Source organism: Lindgomyces ingoldianus (assembly GCF_010093535.1).
Source record: "Lindgomyces ingoldianus strain ATCC 200398 unplaced genomic scaffold BDR25scaffold_1, whole genome shotgun sequence".
Lineage (NCBI taxonomy): Eukaryota > Fungi > Ascomycota > Dothideomycetes > Pleosporales > Lindgomycetaceae > Lindgomyces > Lindgomyces ingoldianus.
In genome coordinates this window covers 3187306-3199180 of record NW_022985162.1, presented here as the reverse complement: position 1 = coordinate 3199180, position 11875 = coordinate 3187306, and the positions used below count along the sequence as shown (strand labels likewise).

The 11875-nt window shown below is 42.9% G+C and overlaps 5 protein-coding genes across 5 annotated transcripts; 3 read left to right on the top strand and 2 right to left on the bottom strand.

Annotated features, from left to right (window-relative positions):
• Positions 1 to 638: 638 nt before the first annotated feature.
• On the top strand, positions 639 to 1158 carry BDR25DRAFT_157381 (uncharacterized protein; the record flags this gene model as incomplete). Its single annotated transcript, XM_033683982.1, has 2 exons — positions 639 to 983; positions 1033 to 1158. Coding segments are annotated over 2 exons (471 nt in total), but the record flags the coding sequence as incomplete, so codon positions are not given.
• A 796-nt stretch (positions 1159 to 1954) lies between these two features.
• Positions 1955 to 2856, bottom strand: BDR25DRAFT_205812 (phosphotransferase family protein; the record flags this gene model as incomplete). The annotated part of the gene is made up of 2 exons (XM_033684468.1): positions 1955 to 2385; positions 2439 to 2856. The coding sequence occupies 2 exons, from the start codon at positions 2854 to 2856 to the stop codon at positions 1955 to 1957; spliced, it is 849 nt and encodes a 282-aa protein (XP_033555232.1).
• A 177-nt stretch (positions 2857 to 3033) lies between these two features.
• On the top strand, positions 3034 to 4336 carry BDR25DRAFT_348648 (uncharacterized protein; the record flags this gene model as incomplete). The annotated part of the gene is made up of 9 exons (XM_033694457.1): positions 3034 to 3051; positions 3104 to 3196; positions 3245 to 3349; positions 3384 to 3479; positions 3520 to 3629; positions 3666 to 3725; positions 3762 to 4035; positions 4064 to 4278; positions 4306 to 4336. 9 exons carry the CDS (start codon positions 3034 to 3036, stop codon positions 4334 to 4336), a joined length of 1002 nt encoding a protein of 333 aa, XP_033555231.1.
• Positions 4337 to 4641: 305 nt separating this feature from the next.
• BDR25DRAFT_348647 (uncharacterized protein) lies at positions 4642 to 5725 on the top strand (the record flags this gene model as incomplete). The annotated part of the gene is made up of 8 exons (XM_033694456.1): positions 4642 to 4673; positions 4745 to 4842; positions 4879 to 4960; positions 5084 to 5095; positions 5132 to 5171; positions 5210 to 5283; positions 5349 to 5566; positions 5619 to 5725. The coding sequence occupies 8 exons, from the start codon at positions 4642 to 4644 to the stop codon at positions 5723 to 5725; spliced, it is 663 nt and encodes a 220-aa protein (XP_033555230.1).
• A 259-nt stretch (positions 5726 to 5984) lies between these two features.
• On the bottom strand, positions 5985 to 6691 carry BDR25DRAFT_348646 (uncharacterized protein; the record flags this gene model as incomplete). Its single annotated transcript, XM_033694455.1, has 5 exons — positions 5985 to 6056; positions 6157 to 6233; positions 6285 to 6351; positions 6436 to 6616; positions 6651 to 6691. 5 exons carry the CDS (start codon positions 6689 to 6691, stop codon positions 5985 to 5987), a joined length of 438 nt encoding a protein of 145 aa, XP_033555229.1.
• Between the last annotated feature and the right edge of the window lie 5184 nt (positions 6692 to 11875).

The window sequence follows — 11875 nt, the reverse complement described above, 5'->3', positions numbered from 1 at the left end:
TAGACCTCACCGAATGTGACAAATGCTACGCCAGCTTCAACTGTAATTCGTCATAATACCCGCTTTGTATGCGGCGTAGTACTTAGCTAGACAGAATCAGACAACCATTTGGCGCTTTTCCTCCCTTTTAGCCAAGAGGCTGTGCCGCAAGGCCGGACAGGTCTTCGGTTTTCTAACCAAGGAGGTCCTCTATTCAAAGCGCAACTGACAATTATGCTGGGGGTGAAACTGAGCGGCTATTGCGAACCCGGGATACCTACTTGATGCTCACGGTCAGACCAACCAAACCAGTTCTCGGACGTTGAATATAACCAGAAAAGTCCAGCTAAGCCTTTCCCAAGGAACAAGCGGCACTCAAAACAAAATTTATAGCACAATATGACTGAGAAGGAGTCCACGAGTGGTCGACGGAGAAGCCGAAGCATTTTAACGTAAAATTAGGAGGCGCCTGCTGAAGGAGGCAAAGACATGATGAGATCAAAAGGCGCGCGACAATGAAAATACTATCATCTCACATAGAAAGCCATTATATATGTGGAGAGCCTGAGACCTTTTAGTTTAACATCATTAGAACTCTCATCATTCCCTTTCTTTGTGCCGTCTCTCAAACCATCCGTGCTCACACCCTGATACCCACAATGTCGACTCGTGTCCTATATCTGATATCCTTCCGTCAAAGCTCCCGACAGCGCGCCCATTTTGCGATCTGGGTTCCGTATGCCAATGGCAAAGATGGAACGCTCATTCATGTGGTAGGAGCGCCAATGGCTGGGTTTCAGCTCGAGTTCAAACGAGGATACGATCCGAGCGCAACCGCTCAGAGGCTCGAGTCATTCCAGATCGGGCAGATTAACTCGCATCATGTCCACGACTGGACTGGAGAGAGGTCAAACGACTCCACTCCAAGGGGCAATGTGGAAACAGCAGCCAGTCAAATACCACCACCTCGAAAAAGCGAGAACTTTATGGCTCCGGTCAACGAGGTAAGATAGAGGTAGAACTGTACCCTTGTCCCTTTACTAACAAAGATAGACAACGAACCGCCGGTGTCAGGAGTGGACCATGGACTTCGTTCGACGACTAGTCTCCCTTCAGTACCTTGATAATTCAGCCATAGACATTGTCCAGTCCAAGCGAGATTCCCCCACTCACGGTATAGTGGGTCTTCAGGCTGGAGCAGGAGCAGCGGCTCCGCAACAACAAGTTCCGCAACCACAGCAACCACAGCAGCAAACATCTTCAACCGATTGGGAATGGGATGAGAACTGCAAGCGCTATCGACGCTGGGAGGGGGGAAAGTGGGTGTGGCAATAGTAGCCTAAACTTGTCGCACGTGAAACTGGTTCACGTGACCTAGCGCAGGGTGAATGTGGGTCCTTCACTCCCCACCCCTTTCCTGTTTATGACTAGCACCCTTTTAGCTACTATATATTTACCCCCAAGCTTTCTCGAGCTCCAGAGACCTTACACCTCACCTCAATCTACCTAGGTCGTCTCTTATTACCTAATTGACGCTCCATGCTCTCCCCCATCCTTCAGCTCTAACCCTGCAATATAAACGAAGGTTCGTTATTCCACCAACGCTTTATTCTATATTGAAATAACCGCCGCAACGCTTAGCAGTACCCTATTCCGAGGTACGGACTGCTGTTTTGGAAATCGTCTGGATCTAGATCAACATCGTTCATTCTTTGTTGTTTCGTTCTTCTATTGCATCGTTGCTCCGTGTTTGTCGTTCCTCCGTTGTTTGTCGTTACTCTATTCCTTGATTTTTTTCCTACTCTGCTTCATCATCTGATGTATCACTTATGCTAGCTCCGATCATGCTCTACCTAAACAAGCCTAGTTAGCCTCTCAATACGGAGAACAAAATATAAGTTGTCGTACCAAAACCTTACGTGAGATGCCGCGTCTAGTTACAGAAATAGCCCAAGCCCTGTCGCATTTTCGCCCTTCAGAACCCCCCAATACTATTGCAGGTGAAGTCCCAAGCTTCCTTGGATTGTGGATGTGGGGTAAGGAAAGAGTCGATCCATCCGCCACATCGCCAGTCTTCCCAGTCGCCGACAGAATACGTAGCCTTGCAATACTCCCAGTAGTCAGGATACCACCCAGCCTGTTCCCAGTCAACAATGCTTAGGACTCTTGTAGGAGTCGTAGACGTAATAATAATATTTTTTCGGTGAAGATCAGAATGCGTAAAAACTATAGGACCGTCATCTGGCAAAGACTTCCTCCAAGGGTCTGACACTTTTTCCGGCTCTGGGGCAATACGACGCCACAACCATGACAAATGGTCGTGAAATTCTCTAACGCTAGGGAATGGCCCTGTCCCTGGATAACTGTCTAGTATGCGATCTTGTAGAGGTCCATGTGTGATAGAGCCTATGCGCAAGCATAAGAAGCTGTTCGATAAACATATGAATAGCAGAACGTACCGATCACTTGATTTGATGGACTTTGCCTTATAGCACGAAGCTGCGACATGATCGTCCGAAGACTCTGGCATATTGCTCGTTTATCATCAGAAGACAGTGAATCGTACCGCTCAAAAAGTGTAACGCCATGGATAAGCTCCATATATATAAACACATGTCGTCCATCGCTATCCCATCCATACACTTCAGGCACAGGTACCTGACCGTAGAGGAATTTCCTGATTGCCCAAAGACATAGAGCCTCTGAAGTAGAGATCGTTGGCCCAAACTTGACGATAAGGTTAAGCTCCTCAAATTTGACGGGCGGAGGATTGCTCGGTCGCTGATTGATGAGTGAGCGCGCTAGAACTTCGACGGGAGATGGTAAGGTCCGGCTTGTGCCATGATCTCGGAAATAGGAGGAGTCAAGAAAGTGCATTCGTGGCTTGGTGCCATCTGGCAGGTCGGATGGTGAGAAACGCACGCAGCTAGTCATTTTGATTTGCAACTCAGAATGACTTCCCTGTGCAGAGTATGTTCTGGAATGAAAGAGGATAGGACGTAAAGAAAGGCGAGCGAAGTGTTCATGGAGCAACGAACATTTTTAGGAAAGTGGATGGTTGGCTGGGTAGATGTAAGAGGTGTGAAGCTTTGCTGCGCCTCAGAGGCACGGACGACTGACTCAGCAGGGTGGCCAGCAGGCCTCAAATCATAAGCCGATCAGCGGCCACGAAGTCCTACTGCACGCGCCTAGTCGCCGTGGCTGGAAATACTCATTAGTGAGATTTCTTCGATGGATAGCTAAGTGTAGAGGCGATGGATGATAGCCTGCAGCTCACCGCTGCGGGCTGTTGGAGCGCGAATTCGACGCGATGAAAACTTTCAGACGCGCCGACCGCACCACAACCACACTACCTACTACCTCCGTTTGGGTGATGCGATCATCCATCTATGGAGGCTCATCAGGGGAAACTAGGATATGAAAACTACCCAACGTACTACTATCTGGCTCGTAGCCAGGCCCGAAACTGGCGTTATCCAGCCTCCAACAGCGAAGAACTTGTAAAGGCACCCCTAGAGAACTCGTAAAGGCCCCTCCGAGAGGGCCTATCTGGTACACCCAGGAGACTCAGAAGAGAGTCTTAATAGGCGTGGTGCTCGCGATCTGGAGACACTGACCGGACGGCCCGACGAGGCGGATCACCTCTGGTGGTAACACAGGCAAGGCTCTAGGCGGCGGAATCACAGGCCAGCTTCGACGGCCTCCAATGAACCTGTTAAGGGTACGTCTAGGCGACTCATAGGAGGGTCTTAATAGGCGTAGTGCCCGCAACCTACGACAAGGATACAGGCCAGTTGGGGAGGCTCTGAAGGAATCACATGTCAGTCGGACGAGGACTCGACGGTTGGAGACACAGGCCAGCTTATGAGAAGAGGGGGCACAAGCTTGGTTAGTGGAGAGGGTGGAGCAGGTCGCCCGGCGCGGAATCCGGTCTGTGACCCACTCCGCAAGACACGGTGGGCCTGTCACGAAACTCTTACAAGCAACGCGAAGCGGGAACTAGAAGTATGTGGGGAGTTGCGCCCCTACATCGCTACTGAGCTCCCGCGAGGCGTAGTGCGTAGTAACCACTGTTGGCTCCAAGGACCTCACCCCTTCACTCGGCTCTGACCCTTGGTGGACCTGGATGGCAGGCAGGACCACGTCCGGCCGGGGAGACTATTACGTGGCTCGAGAGAATGGATGCGCGTGTCGGTGCATCAATAGATGGGACCGTTCGTTAGGACGGCGTGCCAGTGACACGTGCTTAAGGAGCAAGCAGGAGTTACCCAGGCGGGAGAGGTTTGACTGGGCCCAACCGTAGAGGGTGTGTGAGGTGTCCAACAGTTGTGACGATCCCGCTGGAAAACTGGGGTAGAGGCCTGGATAAGCAAGCATGTCGAACTCTGCTGTATTCCTAGCATTACTATTTAATATATAACTACCTGCACTACACCACCAGAAGCAGACCATACTCTCTTCCTCTAACTACAGTCACCGCTAATAGAATAGGAACAATCCTGCTGTTGGACAAGCTACTGATTTAACATTCATTTAGTAGAGCTATGATAGTTAAAAGTTCAGGCGTTGTGGAAAGTTAATAGAGTGGACAGCTTGCTTGTATAGACGGCTAGCTTGTAAAGTACGTTATATAATTTTAGCGACATACCTTAGAATAGTGACATGAGCAAGGTTGAGCTCGACCAGATGCGGCTGTATCAGGTTAGCATGGACAAAGAAGGCTTAGCTACACCCCTATTTTAACATTTGAATCGCTACCCCTAAGACCCAACGAACTACTCTTATCCAACCCTTGTGACCTTGTCATGCCGCTTAGGAACGCCCGCACCTACACAGAATTCATTAAAGGAGACGCTACTTCCCGTACCCTAGAGCGAACTGTCTCGGCCGGAGCCTAAGCCAGCACGGTGTTCGATAAGCGAAACTCCAAGGAATATTTGCAGCGCGAATATAAAATACTAGCAGCACTTTTAGCAAAACGGTAATAAGAGTAATGAATCCATTTTAAATTGAAAACTGTACAAAGTATTGGCATATATTAGCAGCTTTTAAGTGTAATCATGAGATGTTGATAATGGAATACAGTAATGTAATATCTCTATAGCGGGCCGTCATGGTGATGATACACCTATCCAACCCCTGAGTACCGTAGGCTTGGCACGGGGTATATAGGCTCCTCGGCCTCCGTATCTGTTTGCAGTGGTGACACTCGGATGCGCCGTCACCATAGTCACACGATAGTCGGATGTGTCGTCACACGATGGTCGGATGCGTCGGCACCATAGTCGTATGCATCTCAGCATGGTCTGTTACCAAGACTCACCCACTTATTTCGCATATATATAGACTCCTACAAAGGACTCCTCTAGCAATACATTCAATGCAGTTCCTCATGCCTCTGGTGCCTCACATAGCCTCACAGTATCTCTGCCTCCGACCCTAAGGTTTACTCTCGTTAGCCCCCCTATCCTGCATTCCCTCTCTGTGCCTCGTGCTTCCTTCCCGATACCTCTCACACAGGCGCTTAAATCCATAGGATCATCGACACAACTATATGCACTAAGCGACAGCCAAAAGGGATGCACAAGTTGAACTAGCCAGGATTTAACCTGCAAAGTTAATATTTATGAGGGAGATAGCATCCCCCTGGATGCTGAGTCCCATCCAAATCTTTGATCTAGTCTGCTTGCGGGTCCTCATAAGCCCAACCTATTACAATTGCGCCCTCCTTGTACAATACTCTTGATATTAAATCTAGACTTTACGTATTAGGAAGGGCATGAAGCAAACTATAGCCACATTAGTTATATTTCAAGAGACCTTAAGCGAGCTTGTGGACAACGTTACCCCCAAACTAGACTTAAGCTACCTAAGCGTTGCGGTATAAAACCTAATTCCGCAGCGAGGACACAGTTCCTCTTTTTGATTAAATTTAACACTATTATGAGGCATATGCCATCTGCGCTAAGCTATTACATACAGGTGTTTAGTCTAAGCTAGGATGGTTATCTCAAGCAGACTGCTTTTGCATATGCTGGAAAGTTGCGGTGTGGGAGTTCGATTATGAGAAACGCGTTCTAACGCGCAGTCTTTAGAAATTAGAACAGTTCAAAGGGTATATCAAGCCTTTCGAAAACGCTATAATTACAGTAAGCACCCTCCACTTATAGATATGACTATTATCAATGGCATTACTAAGTCTGAATACCCACAGAGACAGTTAAGGAGAGGATCTAGCGTGAATAGTCTGGAAGCTCCATGAGCAGGCCCTTCGAAGAAGTCCTTCTACTATTCATTCCTCTCACTGAGGTTTTGGACTGTACGAACGCTAGGAGCGATAGCGAGGGCAACTGAACCGACTGGGGCATGCATCTTTTAATCTCTTGTATAGAATATACTACAACAATGGTTGATCTGCACATGTTTTGAGTCTATAGGCTTGCACCCTGCTCAGACCTTTTCGTTTGCGGCGAGTTGATTTTTCAACCCGTCGTGGCCCAGGTAGATTCGTAGTTTTTCCGTACTGATGGAGCGGAGGAAATCTTGCATGAGCTGAGGAGGGGACATATGGCAAACGACTCGACAAGGGAGCGAGATCCAAACAAGGTGGAATGAGTGTATTGTAAGGTCTGAGGAGCTCGATAGAGCTCTGAGCTGACTATATACTGTACGAGATAGGAGCTATGCCTAATGAGTGAATAGTGCAGTACATGGGTATGATATCGCGTGAGACACGTGCGACACACCCCCCCAGCTTTAACAAAGTGAATACTAAAGCAAAGCTGTACAAAGAGAAATAATAGACTGTAGGTGTACAGTAGTGCACTTAAGAGTGCGTAACAGCAAAAAAGAAGTTAGTAGGCTTAGGCTTTAAAGCTAATGTTAGTAGAGTAAGCCTTTAAGGCGTTACTTAGGCAGACAAGGCTTAGTTATTTAATAAATGCTTAATGCTTTTGTTAAAGTAGAAACTTAGTAAGGCTATTAGCTGGCATGTCTGCAGTAGGGATCCAGTGTATGCAAATCCTTCTTTTCTGTACCTCTTAGCAAAGCCAGTAGTTGTGAATGTTAACGTGCTTAAGCTTAGTATTAAGCTTAGAGTCTTTTACTATAGCTTGTACAGTTTGTTAATTGTTGCATAGTAGGGTAGGTTCTTCCTTAGTGTTAAAGTCTATATTAGTAAAGAATTGCTTCTACTACTCTAGGTAGCTAGCAGTGTAAGAGAGAGCTAGGAGCTCTACTTTAGTTATTAATTTAGTAACTAAGCGCTGCAAGGAGGCCTTCTAATTAACAGCTGCGCTAAATAGTGTGAATAGCATGCTGTTAGAGCTGCGGTGACTGATTTTGTTGTTACTGTAAGCAGCATCTAATGCGCTGTAAAAGACAGGTCTCTAGGATAAATAAGTAGAGGTTCCTAAGTACTAAAGCGCATAGTCTTTAGTGCTGTAGAGGTACTTAATAACATGCTAAGCAGCCTTCTAGTGTTTATCTAAGGGGTTAACTAGGTATTTAGAGAGCTTTAAATGTGCTTTAGCAACATTAGGTCTAATAGTAGTAGCAGTATAGCTAATAGAGCTAACATGCTGCTAGTATGCTATAATCCTCTATGTGTTTGTTTTAGTTATCTAGTTAGGCTGCAAAGGTAGTGCTAATGCATTTAGTAGGGTAATTAGCTAAGGACGTGTGCAATTAGTATTAAGATTAAAGTAGGTAGCAAGCTGCTTAATGTATAACTCTTAGCTAAGCTATATAGTGCAGTTAACCTTATTATAGTTAATTTAGATGCTAAGGAACTAGTTTAGTTCCCTTATAGCTTAGATCTTATAGATCTTTATAAGCTTAATTTTAAATTAGTCTAGGTGCTTTTTATACTCTAGTAGGCAAAGGATAATAATGTTATTAATGTAGAAGTAAGCTAAGAGCTTTTTATTAGCAAAAAGATAATTAACTCTAGGGACTTAGAAGAAGCTAAGCTTCTTAAGCAACTTAGTAAGCTCTAAATACTAAAGCCTAAGTGCGTCTTTAAGCCTGTATAGAGCTTAGAGGAGTTAAAGAAGTTGCTAAGGGCGACAGTAGCCTAGTAGCAGTTTGCAATATGCTAGGGTTAGAAGCTAAGCGTTAATAAACGCATTAATAGCGTTGTATTATCATGTGAGCAGGCTAAACAAGGCTATAATAGCAACAAGCGCCCTAAAGACGCGTGCTGCTAGAGTGGCAGCATATGTTTTAGCTGTAGTAACCTAAAGGTCGCCTTGTACACAGAGACAAGCCTTAAATTTAGTTAAAAATCCTTTAGCGTTAAATTTGTACTTATATACTTATTTTAGGGGTATTACTTAAGCATCTGCAGCCTCTACAATAGAGACTAGCTTAAATGCCTCTTTCTAATAAAGGTCTGTGAATTTAATCCCTATAGCATGCTTCTAGCTGTCTAAGAATTAGTAGTAGTGTGCCTTATAGTAAGTTTTAGGCACAGGAGGTAGATTATTTTAATAAAGAGCTTTAAAAGTAATAGTAGTAGGTTTTATAAAGTCTTTTATAAAGCCTAATGCAAAGGCTTAGTACTAGCTAGACATTTTAGTAGTAGTTTGCATAAGGGCAGCAGTGTATTATTAACGCCTTGTTCTGCTTTCTCTCTCTAGGATGTTTAATTTATTAATGTTAGCTGTGCTTCTAGCAGGGCCTAGTCTAGTAGATTCCTTAAGCTATGTACGCAGGACAAAGTTAGCCCTTTTAAGAATTTTTTAAGGCTTATAATTAATTAGAGATGTGTGCTAACTAGTTATAGCTTACTTAACATAATTATTATTAGTTTTAAAGTCTATAGCTGCGTTGCTTATTTACAGATAAACCTTAATAACTAATAGGGTCTTGTTATTAGAGCTATTATCTAATGTGTTGCTAAAGTTATTTTAAGAGACTAAGTTAATGTTAGTTTCTTTTTCTAAGTTAACCTCTAGGATAGTTTCTAAGGTTATTTTAGAAAAGGGCAGATAATAAAGAGAGCCTAGCTAGCGCTTCTTTTGCAGCTAATTACTAGGTCTGTCTTTACGCTCTTTAAGCTGTAGAAGCTCTTCTGTAAAGTTAATATAGTCCTTATTATTTAAGGTATTGTCTAGGGTAAGAAGAGTCTCTATAATAATGTTATCTCTAACTACCTGTTATAGTGGCTTGTACAATGCGTAGTTATTTAGTTTATAGAAGGAAGTGTTATTAAACATAACATTACGTACCTAGTAGACATAGTTATTTGTTAGGTTCTATATTTAATAGATGTTTTAGAAGTTATACCCACATAGATATCTAATAAAAGCTTATAGTGCAAGCTTGTCTAACTTTATAGTCTTTTTAATAAGGACATATGCCTTAACACTAATTTAGTAAAGGTAAGAGCAGTCTAGTTTCCTGCTGTATAGCATTTTAAATAGTGTCTTTTAATTAAGCAATTAAATAGGTGTACAGTTAAGCATGTAACCTATAAGACTAAATATAGTGTCTTTAAAAGACTTTAGAAATTAGCTAATGTGTGTAAGACTTTAAGCTTAAATAATAAGCGTCTAGCCTAAGCGTTTAGCTGCTCTATTAGCTTTTAGCGTATATAGTGGCGCTAGTTCTAGGGTAATGCCCTGTTTGTTGTAGAATTTCTGTAGAGTCTCTTTTACTTGTCTAAATGCAGCCTTATTGTTGCTCTAAAGTAGCGTTATTAAGATGTTAAATTAAATTAATGCTAGTTTATAGACCTTTTATATAATTAGAAAAATTACTACCTTCTCTTTAGACAGGGTAATAAATACTAGGTTATACTTTAACTAGGTATAATAGAAGTAGACTACATAGATGTTCTTGTAGATTAATAAAGACTAGAGCTCTATTAGGTTAAAGGTGACTTGCTAGAATAGTCTATTACTAGGTATTTTATGTTTATTTCTCTAGCTAATCTGCTACTTTATTTTTAAAAGCGCGCATAAGTTGCATTTAACAGTGTTTAGCGCTCTGCTAGTTAGTAGCTGTACGCTAGTAACTAACTTGTAGAGGTGTGTGACCGCTTCTAGGCTGATGCATCCCTATATATAATAGAGGGCGGTCGCGTCTTGCGTAATAGGTTGCTGTTTATAGCTTAGACAAAAGCGTTACTGTGCAAGGTCTTTAGCAGCTATAACTATTAGTAAGGTAGATCTAATAGATAGATCCTCTGTGCGCAATACTAGGGCCTAGTAACCCCTAGTTTAAGTAGTAAAGCAGATTAGTAATTAAGTGCTATTATAGAGTTATTTATATACAAAGTTGTCTCTAGAGTTAAAATGTATATCCTATCTTTAAGAAAGAGATACAAGACTAGTAAACATGCTAGGGATGTAGGCTACATTGTTTAGGTTTATCTTAGTAGGTCCTCTAGGACCCTTCACAGTAAGTGTGACTATGCCCTATGCTAGTATAGGAAGGAGTTGGCTGCTGGCCCTGAGTTAGTCTAATAGGGATAAGCTCTAAGTCTATTAAAAGTTAGCTAGATTGTTGCAAACATAGATGTCTGCTCTAGGATCTAGGATCTATGAGTGCTGGAGAGGATTCTCTTTGTCATCTAGCTCCGCGGCATGTTCTTTACTTACAAGGTTTGTTGTGAAGCTTATAAGAGTAGCTGCTAATCGCCTAGTGCTAGTTAGAGCATTAGGTGGATTCTAGTTAGTAGAATTATTGTAAGGTTAGGTCTTAGATATTGCATTTAGATTTAGACTAGGTTAAGACTGTAGGCTTTAATTGTACAATTAAGTCGCGTGACTAGACAATTAAGTTAGCTAATAATAGTTGCAATTGTTGCCGCCCCTTCTGCGTCCTCTTCCTTAGTTTAGTTAGTTTCTTAGTGGGGGAAGGTCTCTGTTCTTAAGCAGCTTAGCTTCTGCTTTAAGCTAAGGATTGCTGCTTATCTGCTTGTTGTATTCCTGCTAGAGGAAAGTAAGGATCTAGAACCCTTTAGGTCTTAGTTAAGGATTATTAATCCTGCAGTTCTTTAATTTATAGCAACCTCCACAGAAGTCGCATATAAACTGCTGTTGCTGCTGTTCTAGTGTAGACAAGCGTCCTTAGTATGTAGCAAAACTGCTGTAGGTAACACTAGGTTGCTAAGCTAGCTGTAATTATTGCTAATTTTTAAAGAACTCTAGACAGCTAGTAAGAAAATTAGGTAAATCCTTATTAGTCTGTTTATGCTAGACTAGGATTAATTAGATGGCTGCTGCGCATCCAGGGTTTACGTCTAAAATTGCCAACACAAAGTTATAGTGTAGTTAATATTCTGTCACATTTAGCAGGTAAACTAATTTAGCATTAATATATGCGTTCCTATACGCTGTAATCTATTAGTCCTGTTTTATTTTTAATAACTACTTCCTTGCGCAGTTATATGCTGTTTGTGCGCTCTGCTTAAGCTGCTTATTAGAGGGCTCTAAGATTGCCCTTAAAGCCTTTAGCATTTTATAGATTGTTTCTTTGTCCTTAATAATAGAGTAGTTTAATGCGTTAACAGTGCTCTTAATAAGCACATAGATGTTTAATAAGGCTTTGTGTTAAGTTTAGAATAACCTTAGATTATTGCAGTAGTCTTTGCAGGCTATTGTGTAGCATTGTTAATTGTTAAGGTTTAGGTTAGAGACTATAGGATTTGGACTGAGCTAGGTGCTGCCTGTATGAAACTTCGCGACCTCAGGCCTCTGTGGCATAGTGTTAACTAGGAGATTTTCTGGTGAGAGATCTGGATTAATATACTCCCAGACACATTCTCTAGTTGCTCGTGTCTTGATGCGTGTCAGATATGCGCACCTACTGTTAAGACAGGAGGAACGTTTGACGAAAGCTGCTACATAGTACGAGCAATAAGCTCGAACAGTATGTTGCTGCAAATTGC